The sequence below is a fragment of the Felis catus genome, chromosome D3, assembly GCF_018350175.1.
Source record: "Felis catus isolate Fca126 chromosome D3, F.catus_Fca126_mat1.0, whole genome shotgun sequence".
Lineage (NCBI taxonomy): Eukaryota > Metazoa > Chordata > Mammalia > Carnivora > Felidae > Felis > Felis catus.
This window is the reverse complement of record NC_058379.1, coordinates 28,516,388-28,538,978: the sequence shown is the minus strand read 5'-3', so window position 1 is coordinate 28,538,978 and position 22,591 is coordinate 28,516,388. Positions and strand designations below refer to the sequence as shown.

Genomic DNA, 22,591 nt, shown 5'->3' with positions numbered 1-22,591 from the left:
TTTTAGGTTTACAGAAAAGTTCCCATGTACCCTCATCCAGTTTCCCTGGTTGTTAACATCTTATACTACACACTACCATGACACATTTGGCATAATTAGGAAACTAACATTGGTACTTTTCTATGAACTGAACTCCACATTATTAGAATTCCACTAGCTGTTCCTTTTCCTATTGCAGGATCCAATCCAAGATACCACACTGCAGTTAGTATTATAAAGTAGTTTCTGATACACTCCATCAGAAGATTTTAAAGTTGGGGTACCTGGATGGTTCAGTTGGTTAAGTACCCAACTTTGGCTCAGGTCATGATCTCACGGTTCATGGGTTTGAGCCCCGCTCAAATCTCCTGCTTGGGATTTCTCTCTCCCTCTCTCTCTCTCTGCTGCTTCCCCACTAGTGTGAGCATTCTCTTTCTCTCTCTCTCTCTCTCTCTCTCTCTCTCTCTCTCTCTCTCTCTCTCTCAAAAATAAACTTAAAAAAAAAAGATTTTAAGGTTAACAAAATTAAAAAGCTGATTAATAGCATTTACTAATGCTAAATCTAAGGAATGTAATTGTTTGTTATAAATTTTACTTGGCCTTTCTTTTTACTGATGCTGAATGGTCATTTATTCAACATACATAATACTCTTCAAACCCGAGAAACAAAATTGGAAAAAATATTTTAAGCAAATAGCAATTGACACTAATGAGCTGACTTGCTAAAACTATAAATATCTAGTCATAAAAATGATTTCTAATTTACCCAGGAAAATACAACCTATTAAAAAATGAGATGTTTCTTTACTGATTAGTATGACGAAATAGAAGCTTGTTATAATAATGAGATTATAGTAATTACCTCTCTCAATATTTTTTATTTAGTAAAGGCAGTTTAAAATCAACTCAGTTTTGGGGCACCCGGGTGGCTCAGTTGGCTGGGCGACCAACTTTGGCTCAGGTCATGATCTCTCACAGTTTGTGAGTTCGAGCCCCACATCAGGCTCTGTGCTGACAGCTCAGAGCCTGGAGCCTGCTTCAGATTCTGTGTCTTCCCCTCTCTCTCCCCCTCCCCTGCTCACGTTCTATGTCTGTCTCTCAATAATAAATAAACATTAAAAAATTAAAATAATAAATAAACTCAGTTTTGAACCTAACTGTATAACAAACACACAGAAGAGTGAAAAAAATTAATCCAAGTAGCTTTTGGACCCAGTACATTGAGCATATACTATCAGTCTACAGACAAAACGAGTTGCAAAAAAAAAAAAAAAAAATCCAAAATCTTACTCAGTTGGGTTGGCTGTGGTAGTGCAATGAGTATAGCACTTCTGAAACTATTCTGTGCACACTGTAGGACTAAGCAAATAAGTAAATCTACTGATGTTGTTGGAAGCCAGAGTTCTCACTGTAGAAATACGAAACAGGGAAAACAGGCAAGATCCTATGATGCTGGGTTTTAACCAAAAGAAACAGTATGGGGGCACCTGGGTGGCTCAGTCAGTTAAGCATCTGACTCTCAATTTGAGCTCAGGTCATGATCTTATAGTTCATGAGACCAAGTCCCATGTCAGGCTCTGGGCTGACAGCACAGAGCCTGCTTGGGATTCTCTCTCTCTCCTCCTCCTGCTCCTCCCCAGATTGCATGCATATGTGTTCTCTCTCTCAAAATAAATAAACATGTTAAAAATTTTTTAAAAGAAACAGTATACGGGGCGCCTGGGTGGCGCAGTCGGTTAAGCGTCCGACTTCAGCCAGGTCACGATCTCGCGGTCCGTGAGTTCGAGCCCCGCGTCAGGCTCTGGGCTGATGGCTTGGAGCCTGGAGCCTGTTTCCGATTCTGTGTCTCCCTCTCTCTCTGCCCCTCCCCCGTTCATGCTCTGTCTCTCTCTGTCCCAAAAAAAATAAATAAACGTTGAAAAAAAAAATTAAAAAAAAAAAAAAAAACAGTATGAATTTACACAAAAAGACACACATACAGACAAGATCCACACACACACACATGCACAGAGACAGACAGATGTGCATGCACATACACCCCAAGTAGACTGAAAGGTCTAGTAGCAACATCATCCGAGGAGCAATAAACTCACCTAGCACCAAAATCTTGCCTTCTAAATACCATCTCCCACTAAAAGGAACCAGTGTTCCATGGAAAAATGCCTGGGGCAGGAAAGATACAAGTTGAGCCTGGTAATAAGGAACATTCAAAATGGATGAGGACACGTCAGAAGGATGCAGAAGCCAGCCTACAGGGGTTTCCCCTTCCTGCATTAATTACAATGTAAGTATCAAAATGAATCATGACTGGGGCACCTGGGTGGCTCAGTTAGTTAGGCATCCAACTTTGGCTCAGGCCATGATCTCGTGGTTTATGAGTTCAAGCCCTGCGTTGAGCTCTGTGCTGACAACTCAGAGCCTGGAGCCTGCTTCTGATTTTCTCTCTCTCTCTCTGCCCCTCCCCTGTTCACGCTCTTCTCTCTTAAAAATAAACAAACATTAAAATTTTAAATATGAATCATGCTAACAGACCACGTAACACACTGAACAGAAACAAGAATCCATGAATCCATACAGACAGTAAAAAATGAAAAGGAAGACAATTCTCTTTGATAGTAGACTACTACTAAAAGAAAAAGTAAGAACAAATCACCGTTTAGCAACCATCACAGTGGCAACTGGTTCAGGCCAGAATCATTAATAGATGCTGAAAAACAATGGGCAAGCCTATATCTCTACTTGCCCATCACAAAGGGGGAAAGCCACATTTCCCCAGAGAAATGCAGCCAATGCCACCCTACCACATGACCAAGAGTAATATCACCACTCCTGAGACAAACCAATGGGCTGTGTTTCCAGATGCATGCAATGAGAAGGACTCAATGATCTGGGGGATCACACCTGCCAGTATGCATCAACTGAATCTGATCACAAGGAAACAATCTGATAAACCCAAAATGAGGAATATTCTATAAAAGAGTGCCTGTAGGGGTGCCTGGGTGGCTCAGTCAGTTAACCGTCTGACTTTGGCTCAGGTCATGAGCTCACGGTTTGTGAGTTCGAGCCCCTCGTCAGGGTCTGTGCTGACACCTCAGAATAGGGAGCCTACCTCTGATTCGGTCTCCCTCTCTCTCTGCCACTCCCCCCCCCCCAAAATAAACATTAAATTTTTTTTTTTAAATAAAAGAGTTCCCTGTACTCTTTCATAAGTCCATAATACAAAAGACAAGGACAGGAAGCTTTTCCAGATTTTAAAAGATTAAACACACATCAAAATTAAATGCAATACATGATACCAGGTTGGATCCTGACTTGGAAAAATATGTTGTAATCAGACAACCGGCAAAACGGGGACATGGCTAACAGTACTACATCGATGTCAAACTTCCTAGATTTGGTAACTATACTCTGCTTATAAGAGAATGGCTTTGTTCTTAGGAAATATAAATTGAGGGATTTAGTAATGAAGAGTCGTGATGCCTCCAACTTAGTTTCAAGTATGCACACATGTATGCCCACAAATGTGTGGTGAGTCAAATGTTAATAACTGGTGAATCTAGGTGAACTATATAAAGGTGGAGTTCATAGTACTACTCTTGCAACTTTTCCGTAGGTATGGACATCCCCAAAGTAGAAAGCTTTTTTTAAAAAAAAGAAGTATCGGGGCGCCTGGGTGGCTCAGTCAGTTAAGCGGCCGACTTCAGCTCAGGTCATGATCTCGCGGTCTGTGAGTTCGAGCCCCGCGTCAGGCTCTGTGCTGACAGCTCAGAGCCTGGAGCCTGCTTCGGATTCTGTGTCTCCCTCTCTCTGACCCTCCCCCGTTCATGCTCGGTCTCTCTCTGTCTCAAAAATAAATAAACGTTAAAAAAAAATTAAAAAAAAAAAAAAGAAGTATCTCTCTGCCTCCCTCTGAAGATATTTTGAAATCTTAATTCTTTTTGGGATTAAGCTTCCTCATACCAATAAAAAAAAAAAAATGCTGACCATTGGATCTTTGAGATTTGGTTTCATTTTCGCCCTTAAGGCACCTCTCAACTGAATAATTTTGTTCGTATCAATGTTCCCCATTTAGGCCACTCTAACTCTAAATTATCCTTGGTGAAATTATACCACTTAGATAAATAAGCACACAAATTTGAGTTATAGCATAAATACATGTGAAAACCAGGATCCCAACCTGGAGCTGCTGCAGATATAGTTTTAGACCGAGACAAATACATGAGAGTCTGGAAACAGCCAGTTGGAAGTACTGCCTGTGTACTTTAAGAGTTAGGTCCCCTCAGCCTCTTGGCCATGCCATCTTTAACTGTAAATCTCACTGAACTTCTGGTTGATGAAAAGTTTAGGTAAGAGGACTCTCCCAGGACCAGACTCCACAGGCAAAACAAAATAAAATTGAGGAGGGGCACCTGAGCGGGCTCAGTTTGTTAAGTGTCCAAAACCTGATTTAAGCTCAGGTCATGATCTCAGGGTTTGTGAGTATGAACCTGCATCAGGCTCTGCACTGTCAGCAAGGTGCCTGCCTGGGATTCTCTCTCTCCCTCTCTCTCTTCCCCTCCCCTACTCACTCATGTGCATACACTCTCTCAAAATAAATGAGTAAACTTAAAAAAAAAAAAAAAAAAAGACTGAAAAAGTTCTCACAAAGTCCATCTAAAAAAAATGATGTACAACTATGTGTACAAAGATCTCCAGAACACTTGTCCACTGAAAAACTCAGTTAAGTTTACATAAAAAGTATAATTCCATTTATGTAAAATATTCCATGTATGAAATTTTTGTAAATATTTTTTTAAAAAATCAACATTTTTCCAAACTGTCCTGGGCTTTCACTGTGGCTCACTTGGTCAGTCTGCATGTGTGCATCCCACCCTCACTGATGGTGTGGAGAGAGAATCTGAAGGAGTGGCCAACAAACCACTGAGGTTTGCAGCACAGGCCCTGCTTTGGCCCTAAACAAACCTCATCCCTTTCAGGTACTTCCAGTTCTCTTGCTCTGCCTTATAAGACCACAGAGCCAGGGATAAATTAACCAACCCAGAGACCCTAGGAAGCAACTAGCAGCATTCAAAAGGCGTCCACATCAGGACACCTGATTTCAATCTAAGTACTGGGGGTCCTGGAACCTCCCATCTCCCAGCTGACCTTCTGGGACACCCTCTGCAGTGGCCTCTGCCCCTTGTCCAGTGTCCCAGGGAGCCCCAAGCAATCCTCTCCACAGCCATAAATTCCTATGGAAGATCCCCTCGGGAATAAGGCTTCTAAGACAGGGAGGAATAGGGTGGACACCTGGAGGCTTTCTCCATCCAGCATACCCACTGGGGCTCCGCTCTCAGCCCTATCCAACATGGACCTGTCAACAGCTGAGAGCAGACAGATGACAAGCTGATCAAACTAATGGCTGGCTGCCAGGATCTGGAATTGAGGACAATGACCAGTCCACGCTGGCTGAAGAAAGGCCACACCAGGCAGAGAAGGGCAAGCGTGGCAGTTCTTGCACCTACCAGCTCTGAAGCCAGGCCTGTACTGTGCAATGGCCCAGGGAAGGGCAAGCCATGTCCTCATGCAGGGATAAGTCCGGTTCTCAAGCCTCGGTGCCAAGCAAGTCCATTCGAGAGGAAGCCCAGCCCACCCACCCCAAAGGCTTCCTGACCAACCTCCCCCCTCCCCCCACCAACAACCCTAGGCTGGGTGGCTGGTAAATTTCAAAAAGGATCCACATTTGTGAGAAGTCTTCACCTGCTCTCACCTCACAGCCCAGCTCACCCCTGCAGGAAGGAGAAGCTCTCCGCAGTGGGGGCCCAGGCCAGCTGGCCTACAGTTTCCCCCACCCCAAACACACTGGTCCTCCAAAGGCGTTCTTGCAGGCGGCCACAAGGCCCTTATCCTCACCACCCCCACCAGGGGCAGCTGCGAGGCCCGCTGGCTAAGGGAGCTGTTGCTCTTTATGTCAAAATATAAATAGCCATTTGTGCATTTGTTCAATAACTGATTTCTGAGTGCCCACTCTGTGCCAAACTAAGCCCAGGGGACACAACATGAACGTGACAAAGAGTAAAACGTGTCAGTATGAACAATCCTAGCCCTGTCCAAAGCACTGCGGCTGTTTTGGGGGCTCTAGGAAGCCACACACACCCCCTCTCAGACCATGAGAATGGCTAGACTCATTTAGCGCTCACTGTGTGTCAGACAGTGCTCAAAGCCACTTCACTCTGCTGCCTCCCAGGTGGGGGCTCTCTCCTAAGAAACATGCCCTTATGCACACACACCCATGCACCCAGACTTTCAGGGGGTCCCTACACTCTCTAAAGTCCATCCGGAGCTAACATGAACGGCCTTTTTGTCAGGATGTGTTAGAACTGTATACCCATTGATTTTAATTCTCATAGCATCTCTCAGCTATGTTCTATTTTGTCTGCATTACAGATAAGGAAAATGAGGCTCAGCACAGTCACAGAGTGGGCAGCAGAGTGGGTCCTGACTCCCAGCCATGCAATCTAGGGTTCACACTCTTAACCCACTACACTGGACTCTACAAACAGCTTGTGTGAAGCAACACCAGACCTGGGCTTCCTTCCTCCCAGGTTGATGCCCAGAAGCCGCAGGACACTGTGTCCACAGCTCACTGCACAGGCCATTCACCCTCCCCTGGACTTACCCTGTTGAGGAAACATGTCCCACATGATGGAACACACAGCCCAGCTTGGAGCAGCAGGACAAGATGTGATTTCACTAAACACCCCAAGTCAACTGGCAAATCACACCAAAAACAAAATAGCCATACTTTGAATCCATCCATCACGCTGGCAAAGTGTTGGCTCAAAATTGGGCTCTCGGGATTATTGACCCACTCTGCAGACTGGAAGAGGAAAGGGCCACTCACCAACATCTTAGCACCCCAAATCCAAAAAGCACATGTGATGAGGGAACAATCTGGCAGTGTACCAAAGACACTTAATCAGTCCCTTGCTACCTACTAGGTCCTAAATGTTGTCACTGATACATTCCACTTAAGAACCAATGTTTCCCTGTACCAAGTACCAAAGGGAGGTAAGAGATCACCTGTGCAAGGAGGGCTAACTAGATCACCTGCCATGATGGCTAACTAAAGAAGCACAAGCCTTAGTGCTGCCAAACTGCCTAGGGGAGCAAAGGGGTGAGGAAAGTGCAAGTGAGCTAGCCTGAGAAGCAGGACTAGGGAAGGCTGCAGGCAAGAGCAATCTGGGTCAGAGGAACAGGAAAGGTACAGCGTAACAGCAGCAAGTAGGTGCAGACCCATCTGGCGAAGTGTGCAACAGCAGCACATTCTTCATTCCTAAGACCAGAAGCACCAACTGAAATAATAACCCTGATTCGCTGCCACCTGGGCCAACCGGAGCTTTACCCACAGTGCTTCCTGTGCCCTCAATACTTTCCCGTGGTGACGGTGCCCGGCACACAGCAGGTGGTAGCTGGTGACAGTGCCCAGACACAGCAGGTTGTGGTGAGGGCTTGTTACAGGGCTGTGGGGAGGCATCACCGTTCGTCTCCCGAGGGACATCAAGTACCAGGAGTCTCCTCCTGCTCTCTGCAGTGGCCAAAGTGTTCAGGGAGAAAGGGCCACTTACTTTCAAATGATTCAGAAAATAAATTATGTGTGTGCATACGTACATACACACATGCACACATGAAGAAGAAGGCAAGTAAGGTAAAATGCTGACAATAGGTAAGCCTGGGTAGAGAGTACGCAGGTATTCTTGGCATGAATTTTATTCTTGCAACTTTTCTGTAAGTTTGAAATTATTTCCAAATAAAAACTTTCTTTATATGTTAAAAAAAAAAAGACATTTCGTTAGCTATTGAGGTTGGAAAATATGTTAACACTCCTTTTCAACTAAAAAGAATGAAATTCTTAAGCTGAAAGCACAACCAGCCAATGAAGCAAGTTCTACAGTGTTACAAGGTGGTGGGCTGTGAAGGAAAGAGCCCACTCAGAAAGCGCCTGGCAAGCCCAGGTGCAGGTTCAACTTCCCAGCTATTTCTATGAGTTTCAGCCACATCTGCTTGCAAAATATCCACACTCTTCCCCTTCACTAACCCATGTGCTGCTCCAGAGGAAAGGTGCTGTGGCCACTAGGTTAGTTCACTGAAGATTTATCAATTCAGCACAGACAGCAGGCCCCTCTGGGTTCCTAATGACAAAAGGGAAAGAACCCTGAACTTGGAGTGAATTCACCCAGGTTTGAATGCTAGCTATGCTGCTCACCAGCTGTGCGACCTTATGCAAGTCATTTGCCTCTCCAGCCAGTTTTTCCAACAGTACAAGGAAGACAGCTTCCAGCCTTGCTACCTCATCAGGCAGCCTCACTGAACACAAGGTTTTTACAGAGCTGGGGACCTCAGCTGAGACACAGCTCACATGGGGAAGGCAAATGTTTTCTCAGCCATGTATGGTGGGGTCACCCTGGACAAAGCTGTAGCTAAAACCATGGCATGATTTTCTTTCGTCAACAAGAAAAACAGTTTTAGAATCAGCAATTGCTGCTGCATCCTCTGCACAGATGGAGAAAAGGTCAATGAGATGACACCATGGCCACTGGTCCCCCAAAAGCCCCTCCATGCTTGTCGTTCCTCAGAAGAGATCTCCAACCTACCCTTCTCACCACAGCCCCAGCGGATATAACAGACACCACTGTTGGTCATTATGGCTAACCACAAAGGGGATTTGGGGAGAGAACTGGTTCTATACCTCAGATCAGAGTATTCAGATGGAAAAGGGTCTGTGCTCACCTGGAGAACCACTTGGTCTATCAAGGGAAGAGATGTGGCCTGGAGTTCCACAGCTGGGGTTAAGGCCGGGGCAGGACAAACACAGCTGGAGTAGACAGAGCCTCAGCCAAGGGCACATGATGGGCCAGACATCTAGGACTGAAATCTCATCTCAGCCACTTACTTTCATGAGCTCTGTTTATTTCCCCATCTATAAAATGGGGCTAATAACAGTCATCTACCTCACAGGGATCACCTGAGAGGTAATCAATGCACATTTTACTACACATTAAAACAGCACCTGGCATGTAACACATCTTCAATCAACCAAGATCAAATACGCATTTAAAAAACAAAAACAAAAACTTTGCCAAAAGGTCAAATTCAGAGCTCTCTTGTTGCCGCCACTCTGTGAAAGCCTTCACACTCTGGCCTGCACCAGCGAAGAACCAAAAGTGGCTTGGCTTCAGTCCTCAAGGACTCCCTCCCCTGGAAAGTAGGTTCTGCCTGATGCCCTCCTCACACTCAAGTACGGGTCTAAGCCGGGACTCCAACAGAAAGAATGCAGGTGAAGACCAGGGAAGCCCTCCTTCACAAGCATCAGCCAGCAGCACCCTGCCTGGAAGGACACAGAGCACACACAACCCCGCAAAAGAGAACCTCTAACCCAGAGTGTGACTGGCCCTAGCCAACCAGCCAAAATCAGGAAACCAGCAAACCCCCCAGGGTTTGCAAGGCAACTCAAAACACCATTAGGAACCACTGCAAAGTTCTCATCTGGAAAGTCATGAATACAATGGGATAATCTGCCCCTTCAACCAGAGCCACCTCCTTACCCCAGCTCAGACCTAAGTGTGAGGTCTCCTACAAAGCCCTCCCCTGCTTCAAAGGTACAAAAGACTGGCCACCTGGACTGCCTGCCTCTTAGCCCCCACACTCAAGCCTGATTTATACCTAGTTTCTGCTTCCGTACCTAAAGGGCACTCCTAGAGAAAAGGATTTACTCAATTCATTTGAGCATCCCTAGTGGTTGGCAGACAGAATTTACACTTTCTGAATTGTTGCAGGCCAGTTGGCAGGATACCCGGACAGACAGCAAAGGAAAGGGAGTTGGGGACGTTGGTCACCTCTATCATCCAGAGAGGTGGTGCTGGACCTGGAACCAGAGGCACCCCAAGGAAGACAGGCATGATGTGTGGCTTCGCCCCTGAGTCCAGTGACCTGATAAGCAGAACTAGGACCCAAGAGCCAAAAGAGAATGTCTCACTTCTCTACAGATATAAACATGTTTTCTAAAGAACTTAATCACAAGGAGCCACAAATCCTTTGGTTCTGGACCTCAAGGGCCCATTCAGTACTCTCTCCACAACTAGCCCTTTTTCTGGCTACCATTCCTACTGAGGCCATCCCACCAGTCACCCTGCTGCTGAGGGAACCATCAGAAGCAGCGAGCAACCAGCTCTACTCAGGGAGCCCAGAGAAGCATCACTGGAAAGACTCCAGGTTGAGCAGGGGCCCAGGGCCTTGGCCACCAAGTAAACACTGGGGAGGAGACAGCAGTCTATTTAGGATGACAAAGGCAGAGAGGTGTGTCATGTCTGGTATGAGCGCCTTGGCTGAGGCATTAAGGAGGGTGGCACTCCACTGTGCTCCCCAGCCTGTTTTTACAGAGACCTGACAGAGCTCACAGACAATAGCCCTGGACACTTTGGCCTTCGTGGGCTCCTTCCGCCATAAAAGATTACTAAGAATCATACTTTTCAACTGCAATAGTATAAAGCTAAATAAATTTGAATGTGCATAACATTTTCTTTGACCTAAACGGTCAGGGTTTTTTTTCCTTGCTGATTTTAAAAGAAGACCACTAAAAGCACTCTGTGGGCCCCCAGCACCAAGCCTCCTGTACTTGATGAATAAATCTGCCCTGCAATTGGGGATTTGATTTTTTTGTTGCATTCAACGGAGGAGGGGGTACACAAGAAACAGATAAAAATTATCCTGGACCTTCTGGCTGCCATGATTCTGATTCCCCACCACATGCTTACTTATAAAAACACAAGCTCCGAAGGGAGTTCCAAAAGCATTTAATCATCACATACAAGGTACACTCCTAAGTGCCTGGCAATGTCCAAGCTCCGACGGCGGAGACCCGGCCGAGCGCGGCACGAGTCTCTACCCCAGGAAGCTAGCTTGCTTTCTGAGTGCGACGCTTGGCGGACTCCTAGTACCTCCTCGGATCGATCTCTCAGCTGAGTTCTCAGCTACAACACCTCACTGAGTGACAATAAAGCGACACGGCTACCGCTCTCCAGCCAAGGAGTTTCCAGGGCCGAGGCGCTGGCACAAAAGCACTGCTGAGGAATAACATGGGAAAAAAAAAACCATGTGTCTCCACGAGCTGCTCTCTCGACCCCAGCACTCCAGCCTGACCCCAGCCGCTGGGCAAGGAGGGTGCGCCCCAGGGGCGCAGCTCCTCCGCCAGAGAACTCCCAGGCCCCAGAAGTTAGGTCGGGCCCCGCACACCACTCTCGCTTCGGTCAATCTCAAAGCATGCAGCGCTCCACGGACACGGATCCAAAGGTAACATCCCCTCGAGAACAAAGTTCCATGATGTGAGAAGCGCTCGGAGCCCAGGTAAAACTCTCGGCACGGTCCCGGGCGGGGGGCACGGCGGCCCGCGGGCAGGCCTCAGAGGCGCCCTACCAGGGCCCCGCCCGGTGGAGGGAGATCCCGGGAGACCCCGGCCCCGCACACCGCCCGCCCGGCCCTGCCCTGCCCCGCCCCCACACATCGCCCCACCGCGCCGCGCCCACCGCGCCGCGCACCTGGCCGCAGCGGCTCGGTGACGGTGAGCACGAGCAGGAAGAGCAGCAAGAAGGCACCGCTGTCTGCCTTGGGCACCATTTATCCTCCGTTCATCGTCCCCGGGGCGGCCGCGTGACCCCGCGGGGAGGCCGGACCGGGCCGGGCTGAGGGTCAGGGGACCGAGCCGGGCTGAGGGTTAGGGAACCGGGCCGGGCTGAGGGTTAGGGGCCGGACGCGGAAAGGCAGCGGGAGAAGGCTCCGGCTAAGCCACGGCTACACTGGGCCGCGGGCTCGCGCGCACTCTCGGCCTCAGTCTCGGGTTCCGACTCCGGCTCCGCGCAAGATGGCGGCCGTCCTGCTCAGCTCCGCGCCGCCCCCCGCCCGCGACGCCGGCTCCCGCCAATGAGTGCCGAGGCAGGGGGCGGGGCCTGCACGCTCCCAATGCGTGCAGACCCTTGGCAGTGTAGGGGGCGGAGCCTGGGCGGTTGTACCCGAAAGGGGCGAGGCCTAAGGCTGGGAAGGTGGTGGGGGCGGGAACCGAAAGGCGGGCTCGACGGGTGGGCGGAACTATAAGGAGTGAAGTGTACCATTGGTTATGCAGAGAGGTGGGGCTCGGGGGTGGAGCCTGGGTGGTAGGGCCCGCCAAGGGCCAGGTTACGAGCTCTGGACGCGCTGGGCAAGGGCGTGGGGGAGGGGTAACGGGGCCAAGCTGACGGACACAGAGAGGGTCGGGGTGCAGTGGGGCTGATGAGGTGGGGCGCGGAGGGGCAGGGAGTGGCCCTGGAGAGCTGAGCGTGAAGGACGAGGCGAGCGACAAGGAGCCAAAGCGGTCCCGGGTGAAGAAGGGGTCTTCACACCTTGCATACCTGCAGGCCCAGGTCCTGTCAGCAGCCCTAGAGTGCTCCCTACAGTGTTCTTTAAAAAGAACCGCTGCGAAAAAGGGATAAGGAAAACTGGAGGAACCCGGACATGCTTTGAGGAAGTAGGGAGATGGGGGAATGGAGGAGCCACCCTGTAAGGAACCAGCACACACTACTGAAAATGTTTCAGATGAAGAAATAGCCTAAAGGAGTGTTCTACAAGGAGCGCTGACAAGGAAGCCCAGATCTTAGACTGTGGAGCAAAGCTGGCCTCTGGAGGAAGAACTCTGCCTACACAATGTGGGAGGAGGGGGAAGGAATGCTGGGCACAGCTGCTGCCACAGCAGGCCACGTCTGCATAGAGGAAAGGCTCAGGAGACGATTCCAGTGTTGACCTCACACCTGTCAGGGAACAGAGTGACTGTGGAAGAGGGCACAGCAAATGGGAGTGTCCTCAGTAGGAGAGGAGCAGGCTGTCCAATGGAAGGACCACCAGCCATGCACACAAGGCCTGGCACAGGGTGTCAGGGCTGGGGAAGAGGGTGAAGATGGGAGCAGAAAAAAGGGGGACCCATTTTAGCCTGGCCCACCTCCAGCCCCACCAACTTACTCCCCAGGAGCAGTCCTCTCAAGCTCTTTCAAGGCATGATCCTCCTGAATGTCCCAGGATTCCAGCCTATGACACTCAGAGTTACTCAGTGAGAGAGGTACCCACTCCCTCTGAGTGGATATGGCCAAGGTTAAACCCAAAGCTAGGCCAGACCTGCCTGCTCCTGCTCTCTTGGGCTATAGCCTGTAGCAGGTGCCAGACAAAGAGCCTGTCACAGCAGAGGGGCCCCCATGCTGGCAGAAGCAGTGGTCCCTGTCCAACACTGCCCTGGCTGCTTGCATTGTCCTCATGGACCATTCCCAGAAGCAGCTGCTGCACTCAGAGGGATTCAGGCATAGCTTTTAATGTGCCATGGGAGCCCAGCCAGGGTTACAAGCTAGGCAGACCCCAGAGAGGCAACTCACAGCTAAGAGCAGATATCCCAGCCAGTTGTTCCCCTGCAGAGCCACTGTTGGAGAAGCAGGCCAGCAAAGGTTCAGATGAAGAGAGTAGGACAGGGAACTTATGCAGGGAGAAGGCAAAACCCTGGCCTCTGAAATTGCAGTCTCTGCACAGGAGTTTTTGCCCATCCTGATCCACCTCTACCCTTGGCCCAGATACATGGCCTGCAGATTTCCTGTGTAGACACCACCAAGGACCTCCAGAGCTGAAGGGAGGGAAAAGAGATCAGGGATATTTTTCCCTAGCTCCCTCCCTGTGGGGTCACTGCAGCTTCCACCTGAGGTCACTGCCTCTCTCAGGGTGGTCCTCTACACTCTTCCCAGGTTCCAGTGACCCACCTTCCCTTCCAGGGGTCTGTTACTACCCTTGGGTTACCCTACACTCAGTTCCCACCTTTGTAAGAAAGATGAATTTATAAACTCTTCAAACTGCCCTTAACTTGAGTATATCTTTAGTTTTCCTTCTGGGAGGCAGACTAATAGGACCATTTGCCCTGGATTCCCTGGGATGCCTCATGTGGCAATAATCACCCCACGAGCAGGTCTGGCTCCTGATTTGGAAGCACCAGCACACTGATGTGTTCGCCACAGCCGTCTTGTATCTCGGGTCCCAGCCAAGTGCAAGGCCACTCTTCACTGGCCATTGGTCTGTTTCAGCCCACTGGCTGGTCTTCCAGGGTTCCAAGTCCAAGTGGCTCAGGCCAGAGCCTCATTCCCCCAGAGCACTCCTCCTTTATGACTTCACCCACTGAAGTCACCTGGGAGACGATGCTCAACATTCCACCCCAGAGTCTTGGCCTTTAGGAGGCAGGAACAGCAGGCCCAGCCAGCCCAGAGGACTCTCTGTCCACAGTGTAAATAAGGACACCACTGGCCCATGTCCCGCAGGGATGTAGAGGGCAGCCTCAGAGGCACTGGGCGCTCTCGGCACCATGGATGACGCTGCCATCCTCAAGCGACGAGGCTACATCCTGGGGATACATTTGGGAGAGGGCTCGTACGCAAAAGTCAAGTCTGCTTACTCTGAGCGCCTGAAGTTCAACGTGGCGGTCAAGATCATCGACCGCAAGAAAGTCCCCACGGACTTCTTGGAGAAATTCCTTCCCCGGGAAATTGAGATTCAGGCCACGCTAAACCACCGCTCCATTATCAGGACCTACGAGATCTTTGAGACCTCTGATGGCCGCATCTACATCATCATGGAGCTAGGGGTCCAGGGCGACCTCCTCGGGTTCATCAGAACCCGGGGAGCCCTGCACGAGGATGATGCTCGCAAGAAGTTCCACCAGCTCTCCTCAGCCATCAAGTACTGCCATGACTTGGACATTGTCCACCGAGATCTCAAGTGTGAGAACATCCTCCTCGACAAGGACTTCAACATCAAGCTCTCTGACTTTGGCTTCTCCAAGCGCTGCCCGAGGGATGACAGTGGCCGACTGATGCTAAGCAAGACTTTCTGCGGGTCAGCAGCTTACGCAGCACCCGAGGTGCTGCAGGGCATCCCCTACCAGCCCAAGGTGTGTGACATCTGGAGTCTGGGTGTGATCCTCTACATCATGGTCTGTGGCTCCATGCCCTACGATGACTCCAACATCAAGAAGATGCTGCGCATCCAGAAGGAGCACCGCATCAACTTCCCCCGCTCTAAGAACCTGACGGGCGAGTGCAAAGACCTCATCTACCACCTGCTACAGCCGGACATCAACCGGCGGCTGCACATCGAGGAGATCCTCAGCCACTGCTGGGTGCAGCCCAAGGCACAGGGCCTGTCCTCTGGAGTCATCAACGAGGAGGGGGAGAGCTCCCGGGGTGCTGAGCCCTCGTGGACCCCTGATACTCCTGATACCCCAGCCACCAAGCTGGAGCTCCAGGAGGAAGCACGGTCTGAGACACGGCCTGAGATACAGTCCGAGTCAAAACCTGATGAGACGATGCAAATGCGGGTGTCAAGGCAGTCAGATCCCACAGGCCTTAATGGCGAGCTGCAAAGCAGGGAAACAGAGGAGGGAGTTCCCTCACGGCCTCCAGAGACACACACCTAGCGAGCCTCTCTCGGCCCAGGGGACTGGCAGGGAATGATGCAGAGCTCATGGCTTTGAGCCTGAGCTCCAAAGAAGCCAAGGGACAAGCCAAAGAAGGAAAACTGTCCTGGATGAGCCACTATTTTCATCAGTTCCTTCTCCTTTCCTTTGAACTTGGTAACCCACATGGCTAAAAAAGCAATAAATATTAGTGCAGACTCCAAAGTGGACGTCTTTGCCCCAGCTGACTTCAGTCATCCAGGGAAAGGATCCTGCACTCCCCCCACCCCACCCCCGCAGCTCCCCACTCTCAGATCACACTGCACTTCACCTCCAGTTTGGGAAAATAAATCCCAGTGTGCCCAACCCCAACTGTGACCTCAGGCTCTGGACCAGAGGAAAGAGCTGAGCTAGGAAGATGCTACTTCAAGAGGGAGGCCATGAGCACGGTGCTGAGGAAGGGGAGGGGGCACAGAGAGGACAGGATAGCGAAGGGCAAGGTGGCTGCCTGCAGCAGAGGAGCGGGAGGCAGAGGGCTCCGTCTGCAGTTGGGGCTGAGGGTCCGGGCCCTCAGCACCCCAGTGCCACTGCCGCCTCAAGGCTGCCGGTGGGGAAGTGCCCTGCAGGAAGCAGGTGAACCAGCCTCTCAACCCCTCTTGAGCTCCCCACCCTGCTAGGCAACTCGTTTCTTCTGCTCTGTCTACTAGCCATGGCCAACCAGCACCCAGTTCTGGACCTGCCCTGAGTCATCTGCCCCTGGTCATTCTCCCTGCCCAGAGGAAGTGGTGGGGGGTGGGGCACTGGATGGCCCAGTGCCACCCAGCCTGCCTGTCCCACAGTCACTGTATGGCCTTGACTACCTCTCTTTCCCTTCTAGTCCCCAGCCTGCCCCCAGGGTTGATGATCCATGCCAGAGTGGAGAAGCAGACACTGGTGAGGAGAGAGGACAAGTGTGCTCACAATGCAGTCCTGTCCCCTATGGCCATAGGTGTCCCGTAGAGAGAGGAGGCCAGCGTTTAGCACCACTGGCTACTCTGTCCTGTGAGGCCCACCCATGTCATTCTCAGGCTCTTCTCACTTCAGCCACGGCAGCCCCTTTCCCTGCCTGTTCCGCACTCACTCTGGACAACCTCGTGTGGATCTGCAGGTTTGACACATCAAGAGGACAAGAGCCTTGAGACTTACCCCTCCCCTGCCCATGTCATTGTCCTGGAAAGACCCTAACCCCAAGCCCCGGGAGAAGTGAGGTCCTGTGAGTGCCCTGGCCCTGCTCTCTCTGTACCCCTCCCCACATCCGCTCCATCTCTCCTCTTGGCCCCCCCACCCCCCAGCCACCTTCACACATTCTGTCTTCCTATCTCCATGCTCCTGTGTTTGGGAACACACAGCTCAGCTACCTCTACCTGCCCTGTCACTTCTCCAGTGGCTACAGCCGCCTCCTGCACACAGTCTGGATCCCACTGCCCTCAGGAAGGATCTCAGTGCTTGGCCTTGGCATCCCAGGTCTGGCTCCTCTTGGCCTCCCAGCACCCCCACCCCCCATACTCACACCCCCAACACACACATGCCGTCATCATGCTTGTGGATGCATCCCTGCAGACTTTGCCCATGTCTCCAGGATCAGCCGAGGGGCTGTGGCCTCCACAAAGCTTTCTGGACTTGGCAGCTCCACTATAAACTCTTCTGGGGCAGGCCTATGAGTGCCAAGGTACAGGCACAGAACAGGCCCTGGGTAATACCAGAGGAACCACCCAATTTTTCCCAGAGGCTCTAGGAACCCAGAGTCATACAGCTCATCTGGTGGTGGAGTAAAATTCCAGAGCACATGGGGCTGGCTGGAGTGGGGACATCCTGAGGAGTGGCTCATGGACCTCCTCTGCTTGGTCATCTGTGGCCACATGGAGGCAGTGGACGATATGCAGCAAGAAGGCCTGGGAACAACTGACTACAGCCCAGCCACAAGGCAAGCCTGGGCAGGAGGGGCCCCAGGAAGGAGCATCTACTGTATGCTTTACAGGTGGGGAGACAGCTCAGAGAAGGTGGGCAACTACCTGAAATCACACAGCACAGAGTGGCAGCCCAGGTGACTGAAGCCCACCCCTTCCCAGGGGGCCACATCTGTGAGCCGCTCAACTCACTGGGGTCAGCCCTGGCTCAGACCCCATCAGTGACCCTCCCCAAGGCTTTACGATCAAGACCTTCACCATGGCCTCCATGGTCTGCAGCGTTCCCTCCTGCCTCTGCACACCCCCACCACCCTGTGTCCCTTCAAACTATCACATCATCTAGCAGGTCCTTGTCCTCCTCCATGTGACCAGCTCCTCAGACCTCAGCCCTCCCAGCCTCCCCAAATCCAGCCCCAGTTTCTTCCTCACAGCCCCATGTTCCCGTGTCATGGCACAGCCACCACCGGGCACTCGCGCTGTTCATGTGACACTGAAGCTCCCTGTCCTCTGGACTTCAGGAAAGCATGGGCCTGCTTCATCAGCGAACTCCAGCATCCGGAACCAACCCTCAAGTGCCAATGGGGTGAGTGGAGAAACAGAGGAAACCGAAACTCAGAAGGAAGTGGCCTACCCAGAGTCTGCAGGTCTCACATGCGCAGGGCTGCAGGCTGGGAGTACCCCTGGAGGCCCCAGGTCCGATCTAGCTCTTCCCATTCCCTTCCCATGCCTGCCTCCATGTGCATGTGCTGGGTGATGCCATCTGCTCGCCGTCACGGCAGCTCAGCTTGTGCCTCCTCCACCACGTCCCCAAGAACCGCAGAGGTCACACTGTCCCAGGCAAGGGCAGAGTGTGAGGGAGCAGGATCCACAAAACAAGGAAAAGTGGGTGGGTTGGTAGAGTCAGCCAAAAAGGCAGACATGCAGGGGGTACCCCCAGATAGCACATTTGGGAGTGCAGGAGAAAGGCAGGGGAGACTGTCACGCTCCTGGGTCCTGGCCTGCAAATCCTCACAGCCAACCCCTTCTGGGACGCAAAGGAGTGACCAAAGACGTCCCAGGAGGAAGCAGGCATCAAGCTAAAGCTACTGTAACAGGAGCTCCCAAGAGCTGGGAGCAGGCCTCAGGGAAGCCGTGGCAACTGGAAGGCAGTCACTCCTAGCTGGCATCTGGACTCTGGCTACCCTGCCCCTGAGATCTTCCACACGAACCTCCAGATGCAGGGAGCTCCCCACGTGCCCCAGGTATGTCCACACGGCTGTGCTCCGGCCAAGGTGGCACATCTGCCTGGCACGTCCTACCCCTCATCAACTTGGCAGGGCCCTGTAGATCAGCTGCACACTGGCTCCTTCATCACCTCCCCTCCAACCACCCACATAGAGGCAGCCCTCCTCTCCCACCCCCCTGAACATGAGCACGTGGCACACCCACCCTGGCAGCAAGCTATGTGTGGGCACGGGATGCCTGTGATGGAGAACAGATAAGCAGCAGGGCTTCCAAACTACCCAAGGAGACACACATAGGATGCCCCAGTTCCCAAAGCAAAAACAAAAGGGTTTTCATGTTGCTTTCAGGTGCAAAAAACAGCTCTAGAGATGCAAACGGTGCTACATCAGGGTTGCACCAGCCCACATCATGCCCACTCCTCACAAATTCAGGATCCCCTCCTCATCCAGGTGCCTACTCTTATCAGGACCCCCAGCAGCAAAGCTCCACCCAAAGCCCTGCCCATGCACTGACCAGTGCACCAGACTCTTTGTCTCTCTCTGGCACCCAGTCCCCACAGGGCCACCCTGGTCCATCCTCCTCTTGTCTGGTCAAAGGCACTGGCTTCCACTTACCCTGAAGCCCATTCTCTATGCACTCTGCCAAGGACCATCTTGAAATGTGACTTGGGTCATGACTCTTCCGGCCCCAGGCCCTGCAATGACTGCCCACCACTCAGGGCAAAGCGGCCACTTCCCTTCTCCTCCACCTCACTCCAGACTGTGGGACTCAGCCATTCTCAGAACAAGCCCTCACCTCTCCCAGGCTCTTCCCTGCCTGGATGCCTCATCACCTCCTCTACCTGACCAAGGCCCAGCCCATCCTCCATGCACGCCCCAGCCCTTGGAACATGCATTTGTCAGTCTGGGGCCCAGAGCTCTGCCTGCCTTCCTGCCCACACAGGCCCTACCCGCCACAATAGCACTCTTCTCCCCAGCCTTCTACCCAAAACAGGAGCTGCTCTCATTCATAAGGCTAGGAACAGCAGCCAGCCTGGCCAGACCAGGGCCATCCCTCCCAGGTGCCACCGATTCCAAGGATACCAGCCCTAGAGAAGGTTTTTTCATACCCCCAAAAAGCTGCAGGAAATCAGCCCTAGTGAGACATGGACCAATGCAGTGTCGGTCCCCACAGCCAGGAGAAGGAAATGGGCATGGGGTTGGCAGTCTGGCTTGGCCTGGGCAGCCCTCCCTTGGGCCTGACTCATGACAAGGAAGCCACAGCGAAGAGGAGGAGCAGGGAGGGTTACCGCAGTCCTGGGTACTGACTTCCTTCCTGCTGGGCCAGCCTGGCTTCCAGGGTTCCAGGGGCCCCGTTTTCACCCAACTCAGTCCCCACTCCCGGCAGCCTGGCTTTATGACTTCACATGCTGAAGTCACGCAGAGACAATGCTGAGCATTACACCCCTCCAAGTCCAGGCTCAGCCCAGCCAGACAGCTCCTCACGGTGTAAATGAGGACAATGCCCGCTGGCCCACGTGGGGAGGGGATGTAGAGTGCAGCGGCGCCAGCCACACCTGGCACCATGGACGATGCCGCGGTCCTAAGGAAGAAAGGTTACATCGTGGGCATCAATCTTGGTAAGGGCTCATATGCAAAAGTCAAATCTGCCTACTCTGAGCGCCTCAAGTTCAACGTGGCGGTCAAGATCATCGACCGCAAGAAGACACCCACCGACTTTGTGGAGAGATTCCTTCCTCGGGAGATGGACATCCTGGCAACCGTCAACCACCGCTCCATCATCAAGACGTACGAGATCTTTGAGACCTCTGATGGCCGCATCTACATCGTCATGGAGCTCGGGGTCCAGGGCGACCTCCTCGAGTTCATCAAGTGTCGGGGAGCGCTGCACGAGGACGTGGCTCGTAAGATGTTCCGCCAGCTCTCCTCGGCTGTCAAGTACTGCCACGATCTGGACGTTGTCCACAGAGATCTCAAGTGCGAGAACCTCCTCCTCGACAAGGACTTCAACATCAAGCTCTCTGACTTTGGCTTCTCCAAGCGCTGCCCGCGGGATGGCAGTGGCCGCATCATCCTCAGCAAGACCTTCTGTGGGTCGACGGCTTATGCAGCGCCTGAGGTGCTGCAGGGCATCCCCTACCAGCCCAAGGTGTATGACATCTGGAGCCTGGGCGTGATCCTCTACATCATGGTCTGTGGCTCCATGCCCTACAATGACTCTGACATCAAGAAGATGCTGCGCATCCAGAAGGAGCACCGCGTGGACTTCCCCCGCTCCAAGAACCTGACGGGTGAGTGCAAGGACCTCATCTACCGAATCCTGCAGCCGGACGTCAACCGGCGACTGCACATTGATGAGATTCTCAGCCACTCATGGCTGCAGCCCTCCAAGCCCAAAGCCATGTCTTCTGCCTCTTTCAAGAGGGAGGGTGAGGGCAAGTACCGGACCCAGTGCAAACTGGACACCCGGCCAGCCTCTCGCCCCGAGCACCAGCCCGAACACCTGCCTGACCACAAGGTGGGGGCCAAAACCCAGCATCAGCTGCTGGTGGTGCCTGAGAATGAGGACAGGGTGGAGGACAGGCTGGCTGAGACCTCCAAGGCAAAAGATCATCATGTCACTGGAGCCGAGGTGGGGAAAGCAAGCACCTAGCGGTGCTAAGGGCCCTGGGGGCGTGGTGCATGGTGTGCACCCACATAAACTAAATAGGCAGGTAGGAGCTGAAGAAGGCACAGGTGCAAGGAACAAATAAAATCTGTCAATTAAACCACTATTTTGATTATGTTCTATTAGCTTTCTTCCACTTAGTAGCAAAAACATTAATTACTGACCACCAAATAAACCACAAAGTGTATACATGCATCAAGAGTGGCCCCTGAGGAGTCTTTTTCTCTAGGACTCAGGCAACCACCCTCCCTGTGGCGTGGGGGTCTCCAGCACAGGGGTGCACAGGCAGACTTACAGCGAGGCCCTGTGGGCAAGAAGACCTCAGCTGCAATCCACTCCCAGGTCCTCACTGTCTCCCTCTGACCTGCCCCGGGGCCCAGCGCCTCCCAGGCTGGCCAGCTGCTCGTGTCTCTCCTGCTCAGGCACAGCACAGTCCACCTGACCCTGACCCCATCCTGCTCCTTCAGACAGCCCCTTTCTCCATGTACTCTGCTCCCTCCATGGCTGTGATTGAGACCAGTGACCTCAGCCCTTCAAGTGCCCTTTCATCTGCTGGAATAGCCCCAGCCCAGACCTCTCACCCACACCCTCTCCACCCCATCCCGTCCACCCCACACACCAGCCCGTGCTCAAGGGGGCCAGCGCTTGGCCTTAGGTGGCCTTGCCTGGAGAGCATCTCCCTCTGTATCTCACTCACATCCCACTCAGACTTCTGCCTCTATGCTTTTCTGTCCCATGCCCACCCTTCCCTGTGGGGGAAAAGCACCAAAGGCCACACTTTTCTGACCGCCCCCCCTCCCCCCCGGCAGTCCTGGATCCACCTGCTGAGTTCAGTCCCACCTCCCTGGTGAGTTGCAGGGCTTGGCTGGGGTTCAGCCCCCTGGGAGCTGACAGGAATTGAGGAGCACAGGCTAGTGGGTGCCCAGGCAAGCAACAAGCCCACGCCAGCCTTCAGGGAACGTGGCACTCACGGAGGCGGCCAGGACCCATGTGGGACAACCCAAGACAACGGCCAGTGCAGGGCTGGGCACACTCAAGAAGAGAAAGACTGTGGTCTGAGTAGATTCCAGGCTGTCTTTCTTGGGCAGTGCAAACCCCTAAAAGGGCACAACCTGACCCTACCTGAGGCCCGAAGAGACCCATCTGGGAGCCAGCGTGGGTCCCCCCTCTCCCTGTGAAGCAGCCCTAGGAGGCCTGGGCACCAAAGCCCTCTGGGTCATGGGCATGTGTGGCCTGTAGTGCACATGGTGCTATGGGGTCTGCATGGGACCTGGCCCCACTGCTTCTGACA

At 52.5% G+C, this 22,591-nt stretch overlaps 3 protein-coding genes across 9 annotated transcripts in view; 2 read left to right on the top strand and 1 right to left on the bottom strand.

Moving 5' to 3' along the window:
- Positions 1-11,905, bottom strand: part of DGCR2 (DiGeorge syndrome critical region gene 2) — a 98,406-nt gene extending 86,501 nt beyond the window's left edge. For 2 of the 7 annotated variants that reach the window (XM_045042012.1, XM_023241677.2), the window contains exon 1: positions 11,553-11,904. In XM_045042012.1, the coding sequence (XP_044897947.1) occupies positions 11,553-11,631 (79 nt within the window). In that variant the 5' untranslated portion in view covers positions 11,632-11,904. Of the gene's footprint in view, positions 1-11,552 lie in introns of all 7 variants that reach the window. The other 5 variants (XM_045042015.1, XM_023241680.2, XM_045042013.1 and 2 more) reach the window with 3 other exon arrangements.
- Positions 11,906-14,203: 2,298 nt separating this feature from the next.
- Positions 14,204-15,688, top strand: LOC101099406 (testis-specific serine/threonine-protein kinase 1). The gene has a single exon (XM_003994939.5). The coding sequence runs from the start codon at positions 14,375-14,377 to the stop codon at positions 15,482-15,484; it is 1,110 nt and encodes a 369-aa protein (XP_003994988.1). The 5' UTR covers positions 14,204-14,374; the 3' UTR covers positions 15,485-15,688.
- A 4,379-nt stretch (positions 15,689-20,067) lies between these two features.
- Positions 20,068-21,404, top strand: TSSK2 (testis specific serine kinase 2). The gene has a single exon (XM_003994938.5). The coding sequence runs from the start codon at positions 20,197-20,199 to the stop codon at positions 21,283-21,285; it is 1,089 nt and encodes a 362-aa protein (XP_003994987.2). The 5' UTR covers positions 20,068-20,196; the 3' UTR covers positions 21,286-21,404.
- The last annotated feature ends 1,187 nt before the right edge of the window (positions 21,405-22,591 follow it).